Source organism: Leptodactylus fuscus, chromosome 5 (assembly GCF_031893055.1).
Source record: "Leptodactylus fuscus isolate aLepFus1 chromosome 5, aLepFus1.hap2, whole genome shotgun sequence".
In the NCBI taxonomy this organism is placed as follows: domain Eukaryota; kingdom Metazoa; phylum Chordata; class Amphibia; order Anura; family Leptodactylidae; genus Leptodactylus; species Leptodactylus fuscus.
In genome coordinates, this window is record NC_134269.1 from 117,536,520 (window position 1) to 117,555,094 (window position 18,575).

The 18,575-nt window shown below is 40.7% G+C and overlaps 1 protein-coding gene across 1 annotated transcript; it reads right to left on the reverse strand.

Annotated features, from left to right (window-relative positions):
• Window positions 1–16,034, reverse strand: SYPL1 (synaptophysin like 1). The gene is made up of 6 exons (XM_075274135.1): window positions 15,623–16,034; window positions 15,463–15,534; window positions 12,870–12,994; window positions 8,862–9,066; window positions 3,350–3,535; window positions 1–2,745 (listed from the first exon to the last, which is right to left on the reverse strand). Exons 1-6 carry the CDS (start codon window positions 15,638–15,640, stop codon window positions 2,620–2,622), a joined length of 732 nt encoding a protein of 243 aa, XP_075130236.1. The 5' UTR covers window positions 15,641–16,034; the 3' UTR covers window positions 1–2,619.
• Window positions 16,035–18,575: the final 2,541 nt, after the last annotated feature.

Sequence of the window (18,575 nt, forward strand, 5' to 3'; positions counted from 1 at the left end):
TTTTTAATTTCACTGTATAGATAACACAAGGAAAGTAACTGGAGTAACCCATACACAATTTAACAGTGTTGCAACAGAAATAAAACAAAAAAAGATGGCAGATGCATAACATGTGTATCTTAAATCACAAAAACTGAATTTAATGCACCTACATTAAAAGGAGTACAACAATGTTTTTCACAAATAAAGAATATCCATTGTATAACTAAAAGTTATGCATTTCCCAATATGTTTTCTTTCGCAATTCTTTGTGTTTTCAAGATCTCAGCTTCATTGTTTAATTTTAGTGGATATAAAAGCGGTCCTCGTCCTGTGATGGACACTCAGGTACATGACTCATTGCAGGACACAGCTCGATAACTGTACAGTAAGTGTAATGAATCAAGTTTGTGTCCATCACATGATCAGAACAGACTTACCCACTGAAAATAAATAAGGAATAGTCTATTGAATGACAAGTGAGTGTGTAACTCTTCATTATACAATAAATATCATCTATGTGCTTAAACTGGAATAAACTTTCATTAGTCTAATAAACAGGTTTTACAGAAGTACAAAGAAGGCATTGTAGGCTTTAAAGCAAAATAAAAATAGTTCAAAAGTGTGAATAAAAAAAGCATGTGCTCAAAGTTATTGCAGAACATCTTATTACAGAAAGTAATATTACAGCAGTTTGGTAATCTCTTAGTACAGTACATCAATGCAAAGTTTATATAAATTCAGCTATTTACATTAAGGCTGTCAAAATTCTTAGTGTTGTTTGAAGAACGTTGTACTTTAAAGGGTTTTTCCTGGACTTATCAATGAATCATCATCAGCTGAAGAATGGTAGGGGGCCAAGGAGTAGTCTGAAGAAGCCGCAGCATTTATATGAACACTAAGGCCTCATAAAAAAAAACAAAAAACAAAAAAAAAAAAAAAAAAACAGCACTGTACTACACTGTATAGCAACTGTGCTTGGTATTGCCATCAAGCTCCATTCACTCAAAAGTGACAGAGCTCCAAACAGGTCAGATGACCTACTGTGCTCAGGAACAAAGCTGTTGCTTCCAACAGATGATCTGCAGGGGTCCCATGTATCTGACCCACTCTGATCTTTAACGGATAACCTAAGGATAGGTCATTTGAGAGATCCTAGAAAACCCCTTTAGTCTTTGGGAATGGGCTAGGTAGGGTTCTTTAACAGCCATGTTTCAAGCAAAAAGAAAAAAGCTGGCCAAGAGAACTACTTCACCGACATTCACTGAATCATGAACATTCACCTTACACCATAGGGAGATACCAGGGATGTAACTAAAAATACCTGCAAAATGTACAGTAACAGGTGCCAGAACCAACAAAGTATTAGAACTGGTAGAGTATCTATTTATGCATACACACAACACTGTCTCATGTGTCATTAGATGGAAGCAACAGGCTGCACAATAATATCTAACAACCTGAACATCTTACCAGACATATTGTAATAGGAATCATTCTGGTGCCTTTCTGTGACCCATGTGAAGCAGGGATAGGGATAAAACGTTTTATAAATCCTAAATTAGAGGACATTATAGCTAGCCATTGACTGCAGAGAATTTTGATGCTCACAATCAGTGTATGTAATAGACAGATTTACTAGTCTATAATAAGAGCCAAGATGTAACAAATTCTAAACTCATACAGTACTTTATATGCAATCTTCAACGCCGTTACAGCTGTACTAGGTTGTTTATATACATTAACTTTAAGAGTACCTGTTCACTTTCCTGACATGTTTATTTGGAAATGCTTATAATACACGTATTTATGGTGTTTTTAGAACTACATGTACAGTATACTGTTCCTTGGCTATTCCCAGTCAACTTCTATGTCCCTCAGTACCCAATCAGTGTCAAGTTGGATGGTGTGAGGATACATCCTACTGAAAAGTAGTAACACACCAATTCCATGAGGAATAACAGAGGAAAAGTTTGAGAACTCTTAGGGCCCCTTCACACGGCGTAAGTGCTCGGCTCATTCTGAGCCGTACACGCGAGTGCTTCTAAACACTTCCCATTCACTTCAATGGGAAGTGTTTAGAAGCGCTCGCGTGTACGCCTCAGAATGAGCCGAGCACTTACGCTGTGTGAAGGGGCCCTTATTACATGATAAGAAGTATGAAATAGAAATGTCAAAAAAGCTGACAGATTTTCTGCAATGGGATTTATGGTGACTTTGTAGTTTGAGTCTTGACATTCTTGCATCTTATATTGAATGTTGCTTGCAACAGATTACCATTTACTTTCATTTGAAAGAACACTTATCAGACTATCTGCATACACATTAGCTGGAGTATTATTGAATCTGAAGTCTGATGTGTCATAATACATTACATTTTAGATGCTGACAGTGAGAAGTAGCTATTTTACCATTTTATATTGGGGGGCACCTTTGATGAGCTTCACCATAAAGACATGTACTGTATAATCACATTGTAAGGCTTTTATAGAACACGAAAAGCAAAACAAAAAAAATAAAAAATATCACAAGCCCTGTAGAAAATCTTTAATCTACCCATTTATATATCAACATCTTTTTGGCTACCTGCACATAAAGACAAAATTGGCAAGTTGTTATGTATGGACAAATCTATTTCCATTACATTGATGAAGGTGGTGGGCCTTGTTCAGGATCGGATGTTGGTGGTGGCGAATGTAGGTTTGTTTCCTTATAGACAAACCATGCATTTCCTGCCCATAGAATCAAATTCAAGAACCCAAAAGCCTGAAAAAAGAAAAAAGTTCAATTTGAAAAAATAATACGTAACTCACCATTCATGTAAAGTCAATATATAAATATATAATTCTAATTAGAGGCAAACACTAAAAATTCTGCTTCTGGCCAAAATAGACAAGCTTTCTATAGGAAATACCTTGCTAAGTATTGATGACAATGAATTAACCTTTTTTAATAACACATTCAGGGAGATGAGAATGTGTAATGCACTTGACCTAAGAGTAGGGGAATAACCCATCCCTTTCTAGAGAATGTAATAGTTTATAGTATTTCACTGGCCAAAAAGCACATACACCCCTTGCTGTACTAAGAAAAAAAAAAAAAAAAAGTATGGCTCTAATATTGTAATCTCAAAAGATATTTTCAAAAATTAAATAAGGATTAAAAAAAAAAAAAAAAAAAAAATAGTAAAGTATATAAAATACATTTGTCATCTACAAAACTAATACAATTAAAAATGAAATGCATGGGATGTTATCTTTAAAGGGAGTCTTTCAGCAGAACCCATCGCTGTCTCACCCAAGACATTTTTTTGGGAACTTTACATATGAGACAATCAAAAAATAACTTAACACATGTTAAATATACATACCACAGAAATGTTTAGACTTCCCATATGCGATTCAGAACCAGGTGAGCAATTGATTAGTTCCTTGCATTGATCAATTTTAACAATGTTGCTTGGGTTGGTCACGGTTTTAACATCAGTCAGTCCTTTAGCCCATGCAGAGGAACTCACAAGCCACAAAAAGGCAAAAATAACTGTTATGATGAAGTCCTAAAAAAGAAAACGTTCCATAAAGTTAGCAAAAAAAAACCTAATGAAAAACTAACAATTTTGTAATACCTAAAAAAAAACAACCAAAAAACCCCCAACATGTCAAAAGAGTAAAATAGTGGACGTGCACTTGTTATAAAGATACCGAACAATGCAGTGAACAAAATGCGTCAAATAAAAGTGGCACAATTTAGGTTTTGCTTCTTTTTCTGCATATAAAAGGTAATATTAAACAGGATCTGTCAGCACTGCTGACCTGTCTGCTTTAGAAGAAAAGATGATTTAGAATTATTTGAAATAATTATACACCAACACTGTTGCACTAGACATTTATGGAGTAAATCACCAAATCAGTTGAGGACGTGCCACTAAGAGCGCTTTGGAGTCAGTAGGCCAAATCACTAGTGATTGTAGCAGGTTTACTTTTATAGGAAGTCAAAGATTGATAACCGTATCATATTTAAAACCATTTTATTTTGAAGTTGGAGTCAATAACTTTACCCCCCCCCTTTCAAATTGCACAGCCCTGAGCCCTACAAACTCTTACCCTGTCCAATTAGAGCCAAGAATGCCAGACTGCGTGGGGCCACACCCCTTTGACAAGGAAAAAGGTAACACCCAGTTATCTATACAGTCATATTTACACCCTCTTATACAATGTATGGATAGGGGGAAGAAACTGTTAGGTACTTGTGGCTTTACTACATTTACTCCTCTGTGGCATAATAATCGCTTGACTGAATTTACTGTGCTAACAAGCTTCGAGGGGTGGAGGGATAAGGGTGTCCTGTCCCTTAGTCATATCTTAGATAACGGGATATTTAAGACCTTTGCAGACCTTCAGAGTGATTTTTCTATACCCCAGGTGTGGTTTTATCAGTATCTCCAGCTTCGCCATGCCTTCCATGTTCAGAGTATACATACCCCCCTGACAGCTGGACTACACCCCACACTGCAAAATACTCTTATGGGATCTATTACTAAGGGAATGATATCTGCACTGTACCGACAGTTATTAATGGCCTACTTGGAGGATTTCCCGGACAAGACTAGGGAAAGGTGAGAGGGGGATGTTGGTGTGGTGGACGAGGAAACATGGTGAGATGAGTTAGCCCTGACCCCTATACTGTCCCCTAGTGAAGCGCAGAGACTGTCTCATATTTATCTCTTGCATAGGGTCTATAGGACTCCACAGAGACTGTTCTTGTATGCATATCCGTTCTGATGCCAAATGTCCCCACACATCGCCTGCATATGATGTGGGAGTGTCGGGAGTTAACCGATTACTGGAATCAGGTACGGTCCTTGCTTGGCCGGGTGTATTCTATTACACTTCTGCAATCACCATTAGTTTGCCTCCTAGGTCATTTAGGGGAGGGTGTGGACGTGGAAAGCCCGGAATTTATAGGGTTGTCTAGGGTTTTATACCAGGCATGAAAATTGATTGCTTATCATTGGTTGGACCAGAGCCCTCCTCTGGTGGAATTGATATCTAGAGTTAATAATACTATTAGGCTGGAGAGGGGAGTATATATACAGAGAAAGGCCCAAACTAAATTTGAAAAAAAATTTGAGGAGCACAGTTGGATACACCTGGCCTTCCCACTCCGTGTCTGATTAGGAATAGATCTCTCACTTCTACTTTATCTGTTTCCTTGATCCCCCGAGTGCTATTCTTTGCATGGAAATCAAAGGAGGTTCGGGAGATTTAGCAGGGGGTCCTAATGGACTTCCCCCTCCCCCTTTAAATGTCGAATTGTGTCTCCATATTTACATTGAATTGTTGTTGTGTTGCTGTTTTGTCGATTGTTTGATTTTATGTAAAGAAAAATTTGTTAATAAAAATTATCTGATTTAAAAAAAATAGTCACATTTACAGGACATATTTAAGAAGGACACCACAACATATCACTATAAGGAAGGATGCTCCAAAATTATTTCACAGGAATAACAAGAATTTACTAAAAGAAAAGTCAAAGTCAGCATGTCCTCTTTAGACACTTAGGAGTATGGCAAAATGGCACTTGTGTGGCTTCATACAGTTATGTTGACAAAGTTAAAGGAGTTTTGGCTAAAAATGTGGGATGACAAAAACATTCTTCTAGTCACTTCAAAAACTACAGCACCCAAATGTCCATTAGCAAAGTATTACATTACAAGCTGAGCACCATATGGCGGCCTCTTTCCTTTTTAGACCCTGTTTTTATTGGCAGATGACACTTTCGATGGAGAACCTCAAAAAGGTGCATTGCTTGGTCAATATCCATCTAACATTTACCCTGATTGTTGTCTACTATTTACTATGCTACGACACACCTTTTTGGAGTTTATTATTATTATTATTTGGCTGTGGCTATTTACTGCTACTTTGATATTTTTGGTGCAATGATATTATAAGGACCTGGCCTCCGTATTATTGTGGGGTTTCCCTTTCTGTATCTATAAATTGTTTTAAATCACATTTTAAAATCACTAAAAAAAATTATAACTATAATTTATTGTTCTGCTTTCATTTGATGGTTTGTAATTATGATTTATTGACACATGACCATTTTTTGGAAAACCCACTTATGATGGCTCTGACTGTGAATGTTTATTGGAGACATGCATACACATATGCAGGTTTACAGCAAAGGAAAGTGCCACTGCAACACAGAGAGATTTTCCCTCAGCGCTTTTCACAAAAAGTCGCTGTGGATTTTCTACTTTAATTATACCTATAGGGAATCCGCCGGCATTTCTGTAGGTATAACTGATATGATTTTGGAAATTACAGCATATCTGTTGTGCTTATTTTTCTACAATGTGTGGATGGATTTCCCTAGAAGACCATCAACCTTGCAGGGAAAGTAAAAAGCTGAGGTTTTTGTTGCAGCCAAACCACAGCATTTACACCACGCGGGGCCACATCCTGAGTAGGTTGAGACACACTCAAACACTTATCTTCATGTGGATAAGTGTTTGAAATTACACTTGTTTGATACGAAGTCATCTCAAATAAGTGTTCATCAGACATCAGGAGAACAGCAAGAAAAAACAGCCCAGGACATTTGAAGGACTTCACTCTGAACAAAACAGAGAAGCCTGTAGCATATGGGAAAATAAGTAGTCTGCAGAAGACTAGAAGGAGTAAATATGAAAAGGCCGTTGTTTTGCTTTCCATGCACAAAAAGCAGTGAGTACAATGCATATAATGTCATATTGTAATCTTCATGTTGGACACCTAAAGTTTATGCTTTGGCATAAAGAGGTTTTTCTACAATGAACATTTAACTAGTGCAAGAACAGTTATACTTTTTGGTTTTGGCACATTTTTGGGTCATGTCACAAAATTTAAAGGGGTATTTCAGTTCCCTGGTATTGATGAACCTCCTTGGCATAGGTCATCAATAAGAGATTAGTGGGGGGGGGGGGGGGGGGTGAGACACCTGGGACTGATCTGCCGTTTAAATTGGCTATGACACTTGAGCTAGCGCCATGACCCCTTCACTGAATACATCACACACCTGCTATAAAACAAACATGTAATACATTCACAGCCTTGTCCCATAGAAGTCAATGGGACAAGGCTACATTGCACAGTTACTATAAAATAGCTGACCTGGAATGTAAACAGTGAGGACGTAATGGCACTTGCATGGAGGCACATCTCCTTCAAGAGGTTTATCAGTATGGAACCTACTCCTTTTAACGTGTAACTACCTGACAGATCCACTTTAAGAGTAAATAACTAGTATAACATATATTCAATGCTTACTTACCACTGATATTCATTTTAAAATCCATGCAGCAATAGGAAGAATGTAGACAATTAGTTTTTTGTTTTTTTTTCAATGCATATAACATAAAGGGGTTGTCCCACAAAGGAAAGTCCACAGTACAGTCATCCCACTCCATATTTAACCTGAGTGCAGACAGGCTGAGTGGTCAGTGCTCCCATTCACTTCAACAGATAGTGTCAGACAGCCAAAGTACAGCACTCAGCTATGTATTAATCTAAATGGGAGTGCTGACCTCCACCAATCCCTGGTTGTGCTCAAGAATGTGGAGTGAGACAAAGGTCCTGCAGACTACCGTTGTAGGACAACTCCTTTAAGGCTAAGGCCCCACTGGGCAGAAACGCAGCGCTAAAGCACTGCAGGAAAATCCGCGGCATGAACGCATTGCAGTTCTTCCCGCAGCGCTTTCAAAAGAAAGTTCACTGAGTTTTCCTCCGCGGACTTTCTGTTACAATTATATCTATAGTAAAGCCGCCAGCATTTCAGTAGATATAATTGACATGCTGCGATTTTCAAAACCGCGGCGGTTTTGGAAATCACAGTGTGTCCACGCTGCGATTTTTTCCACAAAGTGGGAATGGGATTCGCATGAATCCCGTCCACTTTGCCAGTACTGTAAAACGCCACAATTTTTAATCACAGTGTTCCTGGCCAGTGGGGCCCCGGCCTAAAGGAGCACTAAACAGACAATTCATACAAAGAAACTTATCCCGGCAATGTGTTCCTTTATCTCCTCTTTTGATTCCATTTTGTCTCAAATTGCAATTAATACCAAGAAGGGGTTAGCACTGTAGCCTTGCAGAACTGGAGTCCTAGCTTTCAATCCATCTGCAATGAGTTTGTATGTTCTCCTTCTAGGTACTCCAGTTTCCTCCCACACTCTAAAAAAGGTATACCGATATACTGATAGGCAATTTAGATTGAGAGCCCTACTTCGGACAGAGCTGACTAAGCACTGCAGAATATGAGGTTGGAGTCCAAAGGTAAGTAATCACATGGGTATTCCCATCTCAGCCTTTTATGAGGTGGCTGGGGCAAGAAAAAATCTGAGTGGCAGTTGTACCCAGTTTCTGAAACCACCATAATAGTAAACAAGAGTTATGGAAATGGTACTGTGCTGCACAGTTTCCATAAGCCCTATTTACTCTCATGGGAATGAGAGACAGCCTGCTCAACTGTTTCTATACTCCAGGTCACTGCAGGGAAAGATATTCCAAGCTCTGAAACAAATGGGTGGGAATACCCGTTTTAAAAAAAAAAACTACTTTTTTTTTTTTTTTTTTTTTTTTAACCAAACACCTGGATGTGCAAAACAGAAACAAAACTAAGTCTAAACTGGACTAGGAATGTTAATGAAATATTGTGCTTGACAGAATCATATGGGCTAATCCTTCAAACAATAAATCCAAGAGGCACATCATTCATTTATTAACATATATAAAAATATATATCAGACACTATACAATTCCCATCACCTTCAAGTTATAAGAATTGCACATAGAATTTTAGCAGATCATTTAGAAAAAAAAAAAAAAAAAAGTACTTACAATTAATGGCAGTTTTGTAGAGTCCTGATAAAGATGTCTGAATCCAAGATACAAGACAAGTGCCCCCATACAATAAAGAAAGGCAAAAACTGCAATTGTAACATAGAACTCAGCCGAAGAGGAATAGTCACCGGTAAGGCGCCATTCTTCCCATGGTTTTCCACAGTATTCTTTATCAATTCCTTTGAATATGACATTATTTAACCTGAAGGCACATTCATAAAAACAGAAAAATATAACATTAAAATACAAAAACCATGCATAAATACTTTTTAGCATCTGGTTACAATGTACACATTTAACGTAGGACATTAGATACCTTAAAATAGCTATACGATTGAAAAATAGGCTATAGTCATATTATTAGGAACTTTAAATTGTCTATTCCTGTCCAATCTCTGCAATATGTTGGCACTATACAAGTAACCTAATAAAAATAAACACTACCAATACTCTAACTAAGCATTGCCAGGGAGAGACTGTCCCGTACATCCATACTCAAGGCAGTTCTCAGCTTTCATATGCTACCAAGATTGCAGTACTAGCCAAAGGTGATTGCTACATATAAAGCTCAAATTCCCAAATGTGTTTTTAAAAGAAGTCTACAGTCTCCCTTAAACATATTCAACTGTCACCACAGTGTTACACAGCATACCATTGTTATGCATGTCACTTTAGTAAATTTGGAGAAAAACAACTTTGAAGTCTTGTGCATAAGACTGTTGGTGCACTGGGACAGGCACTTCAGCTTCCTGGAACAGTGCTCTAGCTACGCAGACCCCTGCCATCTCCTCCTTGCACCAACCCACGTAATAAGAGGAAGTTGATCCTCTCACTGCTGTGACATCACCCACGTGACCCGAGCGGCAGGACCAGTCCTCTGAGAGCTGAAGATCCGCCCCCAGTGCACAGACTGCTCAATCTACATAAGACTTCAAAGTTATTTTCTCCAAATCTACAAAAGGGACATACATACCAGCAGTAACATTTTACTACTTTGAAATAAAATCGCAAAAGCTATGAGAACCATAGTGCAAAGTAGCTTTACCAGACTTTATATTTCTGTGAGTATATGACTTTCTGATCAGTTTTTATTATTTTTTTTATTTTTAAGAGGCAATATGAAGAGAAAACATGCATCTTGCCATCTGTACCTTATGGCATATCATGTACGATAAATAACATACTAGTTTTATTTTAGTTTCAGAAAGTGGTTATTGATATATTGTGGTCAAGTGAAGCATGGCAAATATGAAGGCTGTCAAAATACAGACACAGAAAATGAAAAACACTGCAAATATAAAAGGTAGAAACTGCTATACCTTCATGGTGTGTGAAAGCATAAAGCAAGGAGTGGGAGTAAAAAGGTACTAAAACCAACACAGGGGAGAATATGAAAGGGGTGTATAGAGCTAAGATGCAGATGGATAGGAAAGGGCGAGAGAGGAATCCTGCTTGAGAGAGTGGGTGTCAGAGTTGACAGTATGGCAGACCTGGGACGCCAGTCCTGTAAAACAAAGCTGAGAGTAGGAAGTCTTTCTGCTGATGGCAGGATGTTTCTGAAGCCAATTTGCATGGCAAGTCGTATGGTAAAATCTGTTGTGTGACCTTACTAGCTTTCCTTATAAGTGCGGTCCACTAGGCCCCTTATCAATGTTCAAGCTGTGCTTTTTCTAACAGGGCATCCTTTCCATAAACAGGTACTCAGAAGTAAGCATTACATTACAAATGAGGCCATACCAATGCATTGTGAAGTGTGCTACTTCATAGCTCTTTCAATAAATGACAATCTCCTGCTGGCCTTGAGAGTGTCTGACTGTGCACGTGTAGGTCCTGGACTAAATAACAGTATGCACAGTTTTACTTTCCCTAGGACATAGGCTGAAGCGTCTGCGTATGAATTGTAAAAACATTCCAAGTGACACTAGGGTCAGGCTACCCGTTATTCTGGTCTGTCAGAGAACCATAACAACAGACAGGTGGACTGTTAAAATAGACACATATGAAGCCTGACTGACCCAACTAACTATAATAGGGTCTGTTGGTTGCCTGTGTTTTCAAACAGAAAGCAGCAGATGAAAAAGTCATTCTGTATGTTTATCTGGACTTATGATGGACCAGAAGTTCATATAATGAAGGCATATGTGGAATTTAGGAGACCATTGAAATTTTAAGATAAATTTAGGTTATTTTTCAAAATGGGGAATGGACCATGACTAATGGCATAGGCAGCATGATTTTGCTGGCTAGCAGAAGACAGTAAAACATTATGATTTATACAAAGTTTTAAAAGAACTAGATAGGAGTGCTCACTACTCTGATCTCTTAACAGTCTGAATTCAACAAGGAGCTGTTAACATTCCTTAGAACTTCTGCTATTTGCTGACATAAAAGCAACACACTACTGTTATATGAAGATTTTCAGAGGCAGAACCATTGAAAAGCCAGGATGGATCCATGTGGTTTACGCTGAACTCTGACATTCACCTCTCACATGTCATCACATTGGAAATGATGGATCCCAATATTACCTGCCTCCAGGTTTATAATATATGTGTCACCTTGCCATTATGACCAGCAGCATTACAATGAAATGACTGCTAAAAGGGGATCTTTAAAGATAATGAAGAGTCAAGCCTATTGTGAAGCTCAGTCGCCAGAGTGGGAAAAAAAGAGCAAGATTTCAGAATATAAATAATGACAAGGAAACTTAGAAGACAAGCCAAAAAAGATGTGTAGATTTTTTAAGTGGCACTAACTTTTTAGACAACTTTGTTTCATTTAATAGACATGGTCCAAAACGTAATGTACTTCATTTAAAATTGTTGCTATTTTTTGCCTGAAGCATCCTTCTAAAATTCCTGTCACTCCGTGTCCCCTTCCTGCCAATATGCTGTTCACTCCGTGTTTTAGAAATCCATCTTTAGAAACCAAGATGCTCAAGATGGAACACAGGCAGTAGAGGGGCAGGTCTCTATTCCCAGGCTGGCTTTTCTCAGAAGCCTCTGCCTGCTTAAACAAAGCGCTGCTCTTTGCCTATACACTGCTCAGAGAGGAATCTGTAGCTTGCCACTTCTCCCTAAGAGAGTGTAAGACTGCTTCGGATTAACTAGCTGACTTATAGCTGATGAGAATTTACTAGAGATAACAAGCAGCTTTGTTATGGTGTTCATCTTTTTCTTTGAGCTCCATGTCCTTGAGCCTCCTATAGTTTGTTCACTTGGACTTTTATCAGCTGTTTGACGTTTGCCATTTATTTCTCACAATCACATGTAGTAGTAATAACGGATGGGGATTTCATCGTTATAGTGTATGAAACAGAGGAGTCTACAATTTTCTATGTATAACGAGTGATTTGATTCTTTTGAGCTGCAAATAGTCACTAATGAAGACTCAGATTGCCCAAGCAAGACTCTACAGACCTTAAAACGTTTGATGAGAACTCGGGTACCCTTTAAACCTTTCCTGCCACCCCCTAGGCCCTTCAACTTGGTGCATTTTTAAACTCTGTAATGACCAGCGAAACCCAAATAAAACAGATACAAATAGGGAGTCTTTCATTTGTATCCGTTTCTAAGGGAAAGTTTTATTTTCGTTGTTCTGATCTGATGAGCAAAGGACAGGCATCTGCAGTACAAATAAATAATCTCTATATCTACGGTATTTAAAAAAAAAAAAAAGAAAAAAATATATATATCTGTATCGCTATACATATCTCTCTCTCTCTATAATTATATATATATATATATATATATATATATATATATATATATATATATATATATATATATATAAAAAAAATATTGTAGCATGCTATACCAGATTCTGCGCTTATAGCAGAGAATACATACTTCCAACAGAAAAACATACAGGCTCTGTGCATATATATTGGAGTTCTTCCTTATACAGCTTGTGGCTTCGCCCCAGGACTCTTGTCTGCTATAACCATTATACTTTCCATACCTTACAGAGGACAAGGAAACAATAGTAGTCTCTAGTATTACTTACCTAAAGGGATACGAAAATGTGGCTACGATACTTCTGTTATCTGTCTTATTGGCAAAACAGGACAGATTTAGACTGGTACTTCCACTGTATCCACCACATGTCGCAAATGAGAAGATTGAAAAAAACTACAGAGAAAAAAAATATAATACGTAATATCACATGAGAATACAATATTTTTAATGTAAACTGAACATTGAGACCTGTAATTTTTATAATTTACTGTTCCTTTTGAAGAAACAAAAAACAGCAGTGAGTCAGTCACATGACCAGTACAATGGTGCCTGATGTACCTCAGTACCTATAGTAATGGTCGTCAATTTGCAAAAAGAGTCCCTGTTGCAGACATGGTGTAGGGTGCAACCACACGGTGCTCCTAGGCTGATGTTATTTCTGAAAAAGTGAAACACTAAACAAGGCCTGTCTCTTATTACCGAGAGTGGCCCTAGCCTAGATTGTGGCTATACTCTAGCCTGCAACACCCTGTGGCATCACAACCCAAGTGTGCAGGTTGAAGCACTCCTGAGAGGGCATCCGAAGTCCTGTTCTGATTGATGAGTATAGCGCAGGTCCTATCCTGATCCATGTCATTGGAACGTATTGGATCGGAAGCCCCACATAAAGGTGAGTGCATCATGGAAGGTGTTCAGATATTACTTCTACAGCATTACGCTGGGGGAAGGGGGGGGAAATCGGTCCCACCTTGGACAGCACACTTGGTCCTGTGCATTGGGCCTAATGGTGCTTAGTAATGTAATAGTACCACAGGAGCTAGATTGTGTCTTCCTAATTATAGGTACTCTAACCCTTACTATCAATTGAATTTATTCAAAACTGAATTACATGATGTGCTACTCGGTGTGTATTTTTCATGTCTAGGTTGGCAATATTAAAGGGCGTCTTATCACTTCCTCCAAGTATACTCAACTGTCAACACTGTATTACAGAGCACATCACAGAGATCAATATTATACCTCTGTTATATATGCCACTTTTGTAGATTTTGAGAAAAACAACTATTCATTCCCATGCAGATAAGGCAGTTGGTGCACTGTGGACCGACCTGAAACAGCGCTCTTGACACTCAGACCCCTACTGAATGTCAGAGTTTCTAGTGTTGGATGGATGTCCCATGCCCTTCAATGAGAGTATTAGTGATAGCTAGGGATGCACTGTTGCACTCTAATTGAAACGAATGGGAGAACTGCCCACCAAACTGCAGTCAGCCTGAATGTGTAGCATTAGATACATTTCCTGCCATAAGCTCTTAAAGCTACAATTTTAATTATTATCCTGGAGATAGGAATAACCCTTTAAGTGCCAGCACCAGACAGGCCTCATGTAGCATAGAACCCATCCAATTTACATTCAAAGGCTGATCTCTCACACAGGGCGGAAGCTCTTTAAGCGAGTACAATGATACCTCCTACGAAAAACAGAATTCAGTTGATAACTAATGGAATTTAGTAATGCAATTGGGTGGGTTCACACTACTGTCAATACAGTCCATTGCTCTCATCCGTCATATGATGAACGGCAATAGTGTCCGTTCCCATTCACTATAATATAAAAACGTTTCTACAAATACAACTTCTTTCTTTACAAAAGCAAACAAACATGATGGAAGAAAGCCTCAAAAAAAAAAATCTCAAAATCAGTGCCAAGTTCTACCCCAAAACTGCCTTTCATTGCTTTCATGGGGAGGCAGAGACAGAGCAGCCTGCTTATTTATTTCAGCGTCCTGCATTTATCTAACTGCAGGTTTGGCAGCTGATTCAGCCACAGAATCTGCAGCAGGAGATGCTGCTCGGATCAGGCCCAGCCATCTAAGCCTTACCTGCAAGTGGTATAAATGGAAGAATTTGAGGAGGAAGTCCTCTTAAAATCCACCTTCCATTTTTTCCTGTATTAGCATACTCCTAGTACCAGATGCATAACATGAGCTCCAATGCAAAATCTGTACTGGGCTTCCCAAATATAATGCATCATTTATAGAACTTCCTGAGACTCCTGGGCCAAGGTGTGATTGCTTCATCTGTAATCCTCAAGTTACATGCTTGCTTAGTGCAGCTATGCTGATGCTTTTTTCCCCCCACTCCCAGAGATCCCCTTTAACTGAGGAAATAGCTATAAAATGCATCTAGTACAAGCAGATCGCCCTATGTCAGTATCAGTGGAGACATATGTTTGTCTTCAGCTATTAGATGCAGAGTTTGGAAACGTCTAGCTGTTCTGTGCAAGAGCAGAAGCTAGAGTTGATCCCAGATACTATATGCCCAGTCATGAAAGGGTTATAAAGTGGAACTAGCCCTAGAGGTAATGCAGATGATCTATAAGTAAGCGGTGACTACACATGTGCAGCACATTCCCACCTCCTGACCCTCTGACAGCGGCTCCACCCAGACTTGGCAAATAAGACAGGGGAGCCAGCGCCCATCTTGCACGGCTGAAGCTGTACAGAGCCCTAGTATGAACAGCCTGCAGGACTGGCCCATATGTCAGTGCACAGATAAAGCGCCCGCCACTGGCCGGGTCACTGCTGCATATACAAGTCACTCAGGGGCTTCTCCCCTTCACGTCAGGCCCTCGTACTCACCCACTCCAGCACCTTGATGAAACCTAGAGGCTCCTTAAGCGGACTGAAGTTAAGCTGCAGGCCGGACATTTTCTGTAACGACACAAGGCAGGCAGGTAATGAGCGAGGCCGCAAGTGCACAAACCGGAACAGGGACGCGTTTGGCGGCCTCCTTTCCTACCTGAGTCAGCCGGTTCATTTACTACGTCAGGTCAACACCTCCCCGGGGAGGGAAAAGCGCAAAGTCTCCTTAGCCGAGAAGTGAGGGCGCCGCCTAGCGCTACGCACACAACTCCGCCCTGTAGCTAGGACGTCACCGCGCCGGCGAGCTCACTGTATACAGTCGCTGAGAGGATTCCAATACAGCCCGTTATTACCGGTGTTAGGTTACAGTCACCGGGACAACTTCCGCCTACACCTCTCCAATCTGGTGACAGCCAAGTATAGTTGTGGCTACAGGGGAGTGGCCAAGCCACAATGGTGGGCGGGACTCTGCCTTCAGATCCCTCCCACTGTCACATGTCCTGTAACGGTAACAGCTGTCTCTTCCTGTCAGCCGGCCGCGCAGCACATGATTGTCAGGCGACATCCACGTCGCCACAAACATTCCTTAGAAATGGCTTTGTTGTGAGAAATACTTCATGGGTTTGTACCAGTGTGCGAGAAGCCGAGCGGTGTGTACCTAAGACTAGGAGGCTACGTGCAGCTAGTCTGTAAAAGCTAAACATATGGCTACCTGTGACAAGTGGGACATCGCCATGGTTGTCATACAAGTACAGCCTCACAGTACAACTATATAGGTGCCATAAGACGCACATCTTCCTTCTATAACCTTCTGTGAGGTAGTGTGAGGCTAAGGCCAGTGGCGTAACTACCACCATAGCAGCGGTAGCAGCTGCCACAGGGCCCGGGACATTAGGGGCCCGGTGACAGCTGCTACCGCTGCTATCATTATGCTCGGAGGTCTTTTCGGACCCCCGAGTATAATGATCGGGGCCCCCTGTTGGTGGAATACTTTCCACCAACAGGGGGCCCCGAAGCTGCAGCAACGGCTGAGACACAGGAGCTGCAGGTCTGGCTCCTGTCAGCGCTGCAGGACGTTCCCCCCCTCTCTCCCCCCTCCCTTTCTCTGCTGTCCTCTGCCCACCAATGAGAGGAGGAGGCGGGGCTTATCCCTGCCGTCCTGCACTGGAGGAAGAAGCTGCTCCAGGAAAATGAAACTGAAGATACACAGGTACGTACTGGTGTTACTATACTTATTACTATCAGGCATTTGGGGGGATTACTTGTGTTTTAGTAACTCCATGTGCCTCATAGTAATAGCAGTTAACCCCATCATCTCCCTCACATTAACCCCTGTTTGCCTCACCATAAGAGTTACTGATATGTGAGACATATGGGGGTAATAGTAATGAAGATACTTTATTATTACCTCCATGTCTCTCACATATCAGTAACTCTTATGGTGAGGCAGACAGGGGTTAATGTGAGGGAGATGATGGGGTTAACTGCTATTACTATGAGGCACATGGAGTTACTAAATTGTAATGCACAGGACCAGATTTTTTTTTATCCACAATTTGTCCTGGTATAGCGGTCAGCGGGTGACGTGACAGTATTTAGTCCTGTAGGGGCCACTAAGGGACATAATACTGTGTGCAGGGGGCCACTATTGGGTATAATACTGTGTGCAGGGGCCACTAAGGGACATAATACTGTGTGCAGGGGCCACTATGGGACATAATAGAGCGCGCAGGAATGCGTAGGAGGGACTCAGTCGAGATCTTTGGTGTCGGGGGGGCCCCATGTCAAAAGTTCGCCACGGGGCCCCGCCATTCCTAGTTACGCCACTGGCTAAGGCTCCATATTGCGAATATGCAGTAGAAAAATTACACTCCATGGGTAATGATCACAATGCCCATTTCTCCTGAATACAGCGATACCCCATACATGGTGGCAAACTGCTATCACAGGCACACGGCACGGCTCGAAACAGAGAATTTTGCTTGAAAAGTTTTCAGCTACCATTTTCCATTTGGAGAATATACAGTGTGCCAAAACATTGAAACCCCCCAAAAGTGACCCCCATTTTGGGAACTAGCCCCTCAAGGAATTTACGCTAAAACATACCCCTCACACTGGAGTTTTAGTTGTACTTGTCTCTCTGTACACTATACTATTCTGTCAATCAAATACAGGGAGGGGCAAAAGGTATTAACCGGTTTTGACCGGCTAGCGCTCAGCCTGTGGTGGTGGTGGGAAGAGGGCTGGGCCTCGTGGGAGTGGGAGGGTCTAGTTGTCAGTAGCATCCATGCCTTGGACAGGAGAGCATCGTGGGTTTGCTGTGAGGACGTTTTTTGAAAATGGCCATTCTGTTATCACCACGCAGAGGGCCTTCCGACTACACTTCAATATTCCTGTTGGGGGTAACGTCCTTGGGGGTAATGCAATTAGACGTTTGGCTAGGATATTGGGAAAAATTGGTTCAACAGCAACTCTTTCGGCAATTGGAAGACCCAGAACAGTAAGAACACCTCAAAATGTCATCCTGGTAAGAAATGCTATTGAAGTGTCTCCCAGGCGCTCAGCCCGTAGGCATGCAGTTGCTTTGGGCATGTCTAGCAGATCTTTAAGGAGAATTTTGCACGAAGATTTACAGTTTCACCCATACAAAATAATGGTGGTTCAAGAGCTGTTTCCCTGTGACTTCGACTTTGACCCGTGAAAATCGTCTAAACTGCTGCCAAGAAATGTTGGAGAGATTTCCAGCAAATTCAACATTTTTCAGCAGTGACGAGGCCCACTTCCACCTGTGTGGAGCTGTTAATAAGCAGAATTTTCGCTATTGGACTAATGAAAACCCAAGGGAAATTCACCAGAGGCCACTTCACTCCCCTAAAGTGACTGTATGGTGTGCAGTATCCCAGTTTGGGATTATCGGTCCTTACTTTTTCGAGAATAATGGGGGAACCGTCACTTTCACCGCTGAGCATTATGTGACAATGTTAGAAGAGTTTTTTGAACCTCAGTTGGAAGAATTGAGTGAAGCAACTAATCTGAGAGACATCTGGTTCCAACAGGACGGGGCTACATCCCACACTGCTAGCATTTCAATGGTGAGATTGAGGCAAGTG